General features: G+C 31.7%; 2 protein-coding genes and 1 non-coding gene across 3 annotated transcripts; 1 reads left to right on the plus strand and 2 right to left on the minus strand.

Annotated features, from left to right (window-relative positions):
* Positions 1 to 712: 712 nt before the first annotated feature.
* On the minus strand, positions 713 to 814 carry LOC123882563. Its single transcript, XR_006799887.1, has one exon. It is a non-coding gene; the product is annotated as a small nucleolar RNA snoR99 (small nucleolar RNA).
* Positions 815 to 2,209: 1,395 nt separating this feature from the next.
* Positions 2,210 to 3,133, plus strand: LOC123920642. The gene is made up of 2 exons (XM_045972933.1): positions 2,210 to 2,598; positions 3,118 to 3,133. The coding sequence occupies exons 1-2, from the start codon at positions 2,210 to 2,212 to the stop codon at positions 3,131 to 3,133; spliced, it is 405 nt and encodes a 134-aa protein (XP_045828889.1).
* A 1,166-nt stretch (positions 3,134 to 4,299) lies between these two features.
* On the minus strand, positions 4,300 to 5,691 carry LOC123920498. Its single transcript, XM_045972758.1, has 5 exons — positions 5,495 to 5,691; positions 5,216 to 5,268; positions 4,996 to 5,075; positions 4,794 to 4,910; positions 4,300 to 4,562 (listed from the first exon to the last, which is right to left on the minus strand). Exons 1-5 carry the CDS (start codon positions 5,497 to 5,499, stop codon positions 4,494 to 4,496), a joined length of 324 nt encoding a protein of 107 aa, XP_045828714.1. The 5' UTR covers positions 5,500 to 5,691; the 3' UTR covers positions 4,300 to 4,493.
* Positions 5,692 to 9,552: the final 3,861 nt, after the last annotated feature.

The raw sequence follows: 9,552 nt of genomic DNA on the forward strand, positions 1-9,552 counted from the left end.
TATTTCAAGCCTACTCTTTCAAAACATAGAAAACCAGAATCCGTGTTACAAAATTGAAGATCAATGCGATTAAAGTTTGTTTTTTTCAATAAAAAAGCCAAACACAAGTATATTAATAACTTTAAACCAAGCGGGGTGGGACGAGCTAAAGGCTAAAGGAGTTGGAGGTCCTGGGTTCAAATTCGGAAAAGGAGAAACATACTAACTTAATAACTAATTACTAACTTTGGCCATTTCAAAAATTAAATTTAAACCAAGTACAAGATTAGAGAAAAAGAAGAAAGATATAAACAATCTCCAACTGAAGACACTGCAGAAAAATATCCAAAGTTACACACACTAACGAGCAAAACAAATAAACCAGATTAACTCCCTGACCCAAAAAATCTCCAAAGCAAGAGGCAAACTACATATAAAAGCTTTTAATTACCTCCCATTCTTCAATTGATACAAAATTGTCACATTGTTGCATAATTTTGCAGGTCTCTCTAAGTTAAAATTGTCACGACTCAATCTGCATCCTAACCAGTTTCTACACCACTTCCACGGTATGCTATACTCGTCTAAGTTAAAATAGCTTTGTTCCAATTCTTCTACAAGCCAAAACTCTAGCATATGTAACGCTAACCACGCCGATCTTCAAAAAAAGAAATTGTTCTTAGGTTTTGAGATCAGACTATATCTATAAAAAAATGTAGCAAACAAAAAACAACAATATTCCATCCTAAAATGATCAGCAAAATACTATAAAAGGGAGTCGATAAAGTGAAGTAAATGGATAACTTTTACATATAAACACTCTTTCAATTTGTTCCTTCCAAACCATACTTTAATGTATATATAGTAGCATGATCAGGCAGAAGTCAAGCTCATACAAAACTGAAATTCAAAGCTCAAATTTTACATCTACAGGCTTACAACAACAATAACCCGAAATTCAACCTCATAAAATCTAAAATTTGATACCCTCAATAACATGCTAACTCCAATTCTCAGTTAAGAAAATATTCACTCAAAAACATCCATTGATACCCTAAAAAAAATGCTTTATTATATCTTAAAATCTTGTATTGAATGTGGATGCTCACCTCAGCAATAGCGGAAGATTTGGGGATTCTACAGCTTTGGAGATGGCGACTGAATGAGTTCGGAAGTGTTGTGATTTAGTCGGACTCGGAAAACACCATTAAAGCAATTTCTGGATGAATGTAGTAGCACTAGCATTAACCTTACTCAATGTGAGATTGGGATTTGTGTTTCTTCCTTGTTCTCCAGACAATTCTCAAACTACGGATGAAACCAATAAAAGAATGTAAGTTTCATGATACAGAGTATGTACTAACTAACAAGATGCTTCGACTATATATCTCCCATAAAGACATGCATTTTTGTTGGTTAAGTAAACTAATATCTAGAAATTTATCTCTTGAGATAGTAGGAGATCCAAGTTCGAACCCGACTCCTGCATATAAAATGCAATATCCCTACCAACTGAGCTATGTTCACGGGACATCATAAAGGCATACATATACATGAATAAGAATTAGGGATCATCATATGAGACAATATTAAAGTAAGATTGATGAACAAATCCTATAGAATTAACAAAAGTGAGGAAAACCTAAACACAAAATTGGAAGTAAAAATTGCAAGAAAATTGTTGTGCTGATAAGCTTGCAAATTTAAGTTTAACTTATCGGGAAGATTATTGGCGGGATAATGTTCGTAGTTTTATTGGTGAGGATTTTTTTCGCAATAGGACGGTTTTTCCTTCTTATAGATTCAATTAATTGTTTTTCTTGGGTTTTGACCTAGTCCTCTAGTGTTAAGTTGCACTCTTTTCAATAAAATTCTGTGTGTGATGATGCAAATGATTGGTGATGTTTGAGGTGCCAATATATTTGGAATGTTAAAATTCTACAACTGATGACTTTGCACTACACTAACATTTAACAGTTATGTATAAAAAAAAAGACGATGACTGTAGAGAATCCTACAAACTCAACCAAAAAAATGTTTAACCGCAAAGAAACTTTCCCAACTAACCCGCCAAATTCAGTTACACACTTTCCCTTGAAAATCTCAACAAACCATCACATCACATCCCTTATTTGAAAATCCAATATTCACTTTATAATCAAATATTCAAAATCCAAAAAACCAAAACCAAAAACCAAAAAGAAATTCATCACAAGAACAACAATCATTAATGGCTGATCATCTTGATCATCACATTCACACTCACAACACTTCTGTCATACGCTGTTCACGGCCATCATCTTCCTCCGATCAACACTCATCCAAGAAGCATTCTTTCGACCAAGAGAAACTTGCCCGTAATGGCTTCTCCGCCATTACTCTTCCTATTAGTCTCTGCAGTAATGATCTTCGCGAATCTGTCTCGGATCCGTCATACACTTTGCAGGAGCAAACAGTGTCGGTAAAAGGTTCGTCTGTTTTGCCACCTCGGCCACCTATTAGTAGATGTAACTCTGAAGTTATTGATCCTGCAACGGTTAAAGCTGCAGTTTCGCATTGTTTGAAATCTGAAGAAAATTCTCCTCCTGATTCAAAGAAGCTTAAAAGGATGAAGGAACGGTTAACAGAAATGAAACAATGGTGGGATGAAATTATGAAAGATGACGAAGAAGAAGATGAAAAAGAACAAGAAAAAGAAGAGGAAAAAGAACAAGAACAAGAAAAAGAAGAGGAAAAAGAACAAGAACAAGAAGAAGAACACTCTCTTGTTGCTGAAGATGACAAAGTTGTTCCATCTCAGTCTCAGGATGAATTGGTAGCTGATTATGAAGAAGCTATTAATGTAGAGTGGGTTGAAAAGTGCTTAAGCCTAACTTTTAGGTGTCCATGTGGCAAGGGATATGAGGTTCTAATAAGTGAAAACAATTGCTACTACAAGTTGGTGTAGAAGAAGAATTAGTATGATTGATTCCTCTTAATTTAGGGTTTGTATTTTGAAAAGTCTGCTCTGTTTTCATAATGTAATAAGTAGCATTTGGTTTTCACTAGAATTTTGTGTGCGTGTTGACTATATTTAGAATTTAATTTTAATAAATAAACTTGTGAAATTATGATATTTTAAAATTTTTACTTTTTTAGGTATAAAGAATTTTAAGAAACCGAGTCATCGAATTCAACTCAGTTTAATATAATATCTATATAGTTTCGTTATAGATATGGATTTTTTAACATCCACATTTTCCTCTCAATAGATGATGTTGGTTATGAACTATTATTAGTATTATTATTAGTTAGTACACATAGATAAATTTCAAAACTTAAATAATTTAGTTGAATTAAAATCAAGGAGTGTATGTGTAATTAAGGTGGTACACTTAGTGAGTAAAGTTAAGTTAGTTAAGCCCAAGCTTAAACCCAAAACTCGGAGATGCCCCTAAAAGTTATTTAAGCCCAAAGCTTAAACTCAATTTACCTTGACCAACAAAGTCAAACATTTCCTTTTCTCTACACGTACACCACTTCGCATTATCACAATTGCACTTCTTTAAATGTTTGAACTTTATTTTTGGTGTTTAATGTTATGTTTGACTAAGAATGAGTCATTATATATGTGTATTTGGATTTCTACCAATTTATGTGGTTTGAAGTGATTATTTTTCTTGATGTTGCCATTGTTGTTTAGTTGGATACTTGTTGATAATATATTAATTTAAATAAACACTACGTACGAATGAGTGTTTTGCTCAAGGGTGGAGCATGCATTCTTCTAAGAAAATTTATTCTCTAATCAAAATAACATATTACCCGCTCGTAGGTAAAGAAGAGTAACAAAATCATGCTTTGATAATTAAAATCCAAATAGTAGTCTTCACTATGCATGCAAGAGTACTAACTCGTCAACCATGCAAAGAAAATGTGACATGACACGCGCAAATAGTTTTCAAAAATTATCTTCAATAAATGTCATATTTTAGTTTTTAAAGGTAACATCATAATTCTTTTATAGTCGTATTCTCTATTTTATTTTTTGAAATTTGAATAGTCTCTCTAATCAATATTATGTGTATCATTTCAATAAATTATTACATTAGTTGAAATTTGGTACTAAATACAACATTTGCATGTTGATCTTTTTCTTCTGTTCCACATTCACCACGGATGAAAACAAGTTCTATAAATGTCAATATTGAAATGATCAGGAGAGAAAAACAAAATATGAAGAAAACAATTCCAACTAAAAAACAGATAAGAAAACAATATATTACACCTACAAGTGTAAACAAAGTGTTAAGAATTGAGATCGTAGTGCCACAGATCATATTAATCATATTTAATTGATAAACAATGATAAATAATTACATGGATTGCTCTGTTTGTAGAAAATTAACTAACTAACTAACAATCTAATTAACAAACTAACTATTATATTCTAACACTATTTTAATACTAAGATTGTTGCATAGTAATGTGTGATTTTGTTGAATTTTTTTTTTTACAATATGTTTGGTGTGAAGTTACACCCATCCAGGTGTTAGAGTAAGTCGCCATTCAGAAGTTCTTGCCGTAAGAATCTCGAATTGAATCTATCATCAACAAAAGAATTCATGAGTACAAAATAGTAAAAATAGAGAAAGAGTACACCAATTATTCTCAAAAGAAATGTGACAAATTGAATTTAGGTCTAATTCAACCCAGACTTATATAACTATAATAGGCAAAGTTCAAATTTCACACTAATAAAATTACATTTATTAACACATAGGATTTTAAATGGTGAAAATTGAGTATCATATAAAAAAAGCATTTATACTTACATTCAATTTCTCGATACAAGTTTTGTCGATCTTATCATCTTTGATATATGCAATTGCGTCATCTTCGTATGAAGGTGGAATGCATATATCATCATACTGCAAGCTAACTTCAACCACCTGAATAAGTATTTGTTGTTAAATATATCAATTTATTCATTACACAAATTTTATTTGATAAGTCGTAAAATTTTTATTATGTTACATTGTTTGAAGCAATCAGTGCAGTGCAGCAATCCCAATAGGGATAAAAATGAGTCCGATAAATATAAATTTTGTCATGACCTGGAGAGAAAAAATAGTATAACTAAGTTAGATAAAAAAAAAAAAAAATTACACCTAAGAGTATAGACATAGATTGTTGCACAAAAATGTATGATTTTGTTAAAAGATTTGAACAATATATGTTTGGTTTGTAGTTATACCCATCCAGATGTTAGAACATGCCGACATTCTGGAAGTTGTAAGAATCTCGAATCTACCATCAATAAAAGAATTCATGGGCACACAGTAAAAATAGAGACAAACACAACAATTATTTTCAAAGAACAGTGGAAAATTGAATTTAGGCATAATTAAACTTGAAAGGATTGGAGTTTGACTTATAATCTTATGAGTCAAGAGTTTAAAATAGAGCAAATTAGATAAACTCAATGTGATTAAATAAGAAATGATAGTATTAAGACTAAAAATTTGTAATTAACCTCATTATAATTAATCAAAGAAATTACAGTCGTCGGATACAATCCTTTTTCTTCTCTTCCACGTTCACTATAGTAGACCATGAAGAAATAAAATTACTTTAATAACATTAATAGTAGAGAACTAGAAAAAGAGAAAGAAGTTTTTAGATCTGAAATATTGGTTAGACTTAGATATGATGAGTTTAGAGGAAGATAGAAAAGAATGGTTTTGAAGTGTGATAGGGATGATTACATTACATCTTATATATACACCTATAGTACACCAAAAGCAAATATTTAATTTCTTTATAATTACAGTGATTTTTTTACTCATTTTATTGACAATGATGAATGAGAGACCTTTAATTAGACCTTACTTTATTTTTATTGGAATTAGACACTACTAACTTTTTTTAGTAATTTTGATTAATATTTTGTTTTTGGTCCAGAATTCTGATTAATATTAAAAGGCTAAAATGTGTAGATCAATTGAAATTGATTCAAATAATAAATACTATGGATTATGATTTGTTTGGTAAAGTGAGAATAGTGGTATTAAAAAAAAAAATAAAGAATGAGAATAATGTTCTCATAGTTAGTATGAAAATAATGTAATGGTGTGAGAAAATCAGAAAAAGAAAATGTTGGTGGTACATTAAAGCAATGCAGGTAATAATTAACCAAAGGTGAAATTGAACTTGTGAAGAGATAATAATTTCATTCAACCACTTTTAGTTGAAGTAGCTCAACTTTGTCTTTTTCATCTCAACTTTGACAAGTGGCTTTCACTCTAATGTTATATTGGTTCCCATCATACTCTAGGACGCCATGCCAATACTAGTAGTAGTACATTACAACACCTAACTTAAGCCAAAGTTAATTAATGAAATGAAATTTATAGCAGTTGCTATTTTGGTGTTAAATTACTTTAGTAACCGTTAAATTATTGATTACAACAGGAACATGAAAATGTCGGTTAAAATTGAACGATCCATATAAAACAAGGAAAATGCTAAACAGTGCCCTCGGGCACTAGTTAAGGATACAAATATAGAAGTTTTATCTCGTAAATTGTGCATTCAATGTTTTAATGATGTGAAAAGTTATTCTCTCTCATCATTAACTTTATCATTTATTTCCTTTTTTAGTATGCTTAACTAATGCCCCAGGGCACTATTTAGCATGACCCATAAAACAATAACCACACATCAACTATTTGCTATATATCTCTTTTACGGATCTCTATTTATCTAGGTGAATTATTGTTTTATATATTTTTTATTTTCACTCCCACTATCTGACATATTTAAATCTAATTTGGGGTCAGTCTTAGCATTACGTGATTTCAGCCTCATTCGATCGCAGTTGTGGGGATCAAACTGGTCCTTCCTATCAAGTGTAACATCAATCACCACTAGACCAACTAATGATTGGTAGTTCTAGGTGAATTATTATTATTATTTGGCTTTCACCACCAGTTTATCTAGTTCGGGGGTCAAATCTAGTATCAAGTGATTCCAGCCCCCTTCCGTTCGCAGTTGCGGGAATCGAACCGTGGTTCTTCCTACCAAGTTCAACATCAATCATCACTGAACCAACTAACGATCGGTTATTAGGTGAATAAGGACTCATTAATTAACTGCAATTGGAAGAGGTCCTGCATGCAATTTAAGGACCACAAATAAGTAGCACTTTTTGTAGACAGCTAATAATTTGCTCTGTGAATTTTTTTTTTCTACCCCAACAATCTTCACTCTACCCAACATATGTTTCAAAATATCAAGAATACCCTTATAAAAAATTAGTATATTTTAATTTTTTTTGTTATACTGTTCCGGTAGACTGTTTCATCCTCCTAAAAAACTGTTTCGGTAAGTATTTATCTTTACCGGTATGTTAATTTTACCGGTATACTTTTAAAAAAGTGTTCCGGTATGTTAATTTTACCGGTACACTTTTTAATAAGTGTTCCGATATGTTGATTTTACCGGTACACTTGGTTTTAATAAGTATTCAGGTATGTTAATTTTATCGGTACACTTTTTAATAAGTGTTCCGGTATGTTGATTTTACCGGTACACTTTTTAATAAGTGTTCCGGTATGTTTAATTTAAAGTTTGATCTCTTTGTTCGTCGATAACTGCAGAGCATCAACTTTGTTTCCCAAAAATGACCCTTTTTCTTCTTTTGTTCTTTTTCTTCATCTTCTCCACAACCCATCTTTCTGAATCATCATCTTCTTCTAATATCACAACTCTAGTTTACAAAGGTTGTACGTTCAAAAGAAACTTTTACGGATCCAAATGGTGCATATTTACAATCTCTTTCAGCACTCTTTGGTTCACTAGTTTCACAATCATTTCCTTTTCTCTACACGTACACCACTTCACATTATCACAATTGCACTTCTTTAAATGTTTGAGCTTTATTTTTGGTGTTTAATGTTATGTTTGACTAAGAATGAGTCATTATATAGTATGTGTATTTGGATTTCTACCAATTTATGTGGTTTGAAGTGATTATTTTTCTTGATGTTGCCATTGTTGTGTTCAGTTGGATACTTGTTGATAATATATTAATGTAAATAAATACTACGAATGAGTGTTTTGCTCAAGGGTGGAGCATGCATTCTTCTAAGAAAATTTATTCTCTAATCAAAATAACATTACCCTCTCGTAGGTAAAGAAGAGTAACAAAATCATGCTTTGATAATTAAAATCCAAATAGTAGTCACCACTATGCATGCAAGAGTACTAACTCGTCAACCGTTCAATGATTTGAGTCGGAACCGGATCATTTTTTAAAATGACGATATATTTGCCAATTTCAATTCTCCTCATATTAACAACTTGGGAAAACAAGGAGGAATATAGAATGAGGAGAATTGGAATTGGCACATATATCGTCGTTGGTGATGGCCCCTGGATTCAAAATGAAACAAGGAGGAGAGGAAAACGACGAGTGGTTTATTAATATTTTATTTCGAGGAACTATATCCCTCCTTGTTTTCCAAAGTTGTGAATCCAGGGGCTACTATTGATGAACGTGGAATGAGGAGAATTGGAATTGGCACATATCTTGGATAGTTGATCTACTGCCAACCGAAAGGGAAGAGAAAGCAGAACTTCTTAGCATTTTGTCTAACTATAAACCGAAATTGTTATGCCTATACACTAGAAAATAGGTTGGTCTCTATGAATATTAATACCAACGTGGTGGAAACATTGCAACTCTTATGGAAGAACAAAGTTCTATCTTTGGGTGACGGTTATTATTAGCGAAACTCCCGACTCGGTTGGCTTTGAAGAGTTAAGGTATCATTATTAATCCAAAGAGAATTATGTTGCGCTTTATGTTTTAGAGAAGACGAAGACATCAATCATTTATTTTTTATTTGTTTTTTCTCAAGTCAAGTGTGGAGCACAATTTACAAATGGTTGAATGTTGATTTTATATACCTTTTGAGGAGAGCCGGAAACATTTTAACAAGTTTGGCTCACTAGTGAAAAATAACAAGTATGCAAAGGGATGTCATATAATTTGGTTAGCAAAAACTTGGTGTTTGTGGAGTACGCGTAACAACGTTATTTTTCGAGGCAATTTGGCTGATGTGCATTCCCTAGTGGATCAAATAATTTTTATCTCTCGGTCTTGATTCATAGGTCGTATGAGAAATAGCTCATGTTATGTTTTTTCCGATTGGTGTAATGCTATGTTAGAATGTATTCAAAGCATATAGTGTTACGGTTACGAATTGTAAGGGTTTAGTACACTTAATGTACTCCGTATAATTCGATTTTAGCTTATAAAAAAAAGAAAAGATTTTTAAAAGAATTATCTTTATTTAAGAATTATCTGATGAGATCTGATGAGATTTCTTATGAGTTTTTTTCTGATGAGAATTATCTTTATTTCTTTTGCATTAGCTTATAAGAAATCTCATCAGATCTAACTCATATATAGTATTTCACATCTAAACTCCTTTATCTTTTGTATTTTCCTTTCTCTTTTCAACCGATCAAGGAACATAGGAGGTTGAGATACCAAGTACCAACCATAAGAGCAAAACATTACCACTA

This window comes from Trifolium pratense, linkage group LG4, assembly GCF_020283565.1.
Source record: "Trifolium pratense cultivar HEN17-A07 linkage group LG4, ARS_RC_1.1, whole genome shotgun sequence".
Lineage (NCBI taxonomy): Eukaryota > Viridiplantae > Streptophyta > Magnoliopsida > Fabales > Fabaceae > Trifolium > Trifolium pratense.

Coding starts and splice junctions, on each gene's coding strand:
- LOC123920642 (XM_045972933.1), top strand. CDS start 2,210: ATGGCTGATCATCTTGATCATCACATTCACACTCACAACACTTCTGTC.
- LOC123920498 (XM_045972758.1), bottom strand. Junction 5,076..5,215: donor ATGTTCTAACATCTGGATGG/GTATAACTACAA, acceptor TTTTCTCTCCAG/GTCATGACAAAATTTATATT. Junction 4,911..4,995: donor CACTGATTGCTTCAAACAAT/GTAACATAATAA, acceptor ATACTTATTCAG/GTGGTTGAAGTTAGCTTGCA.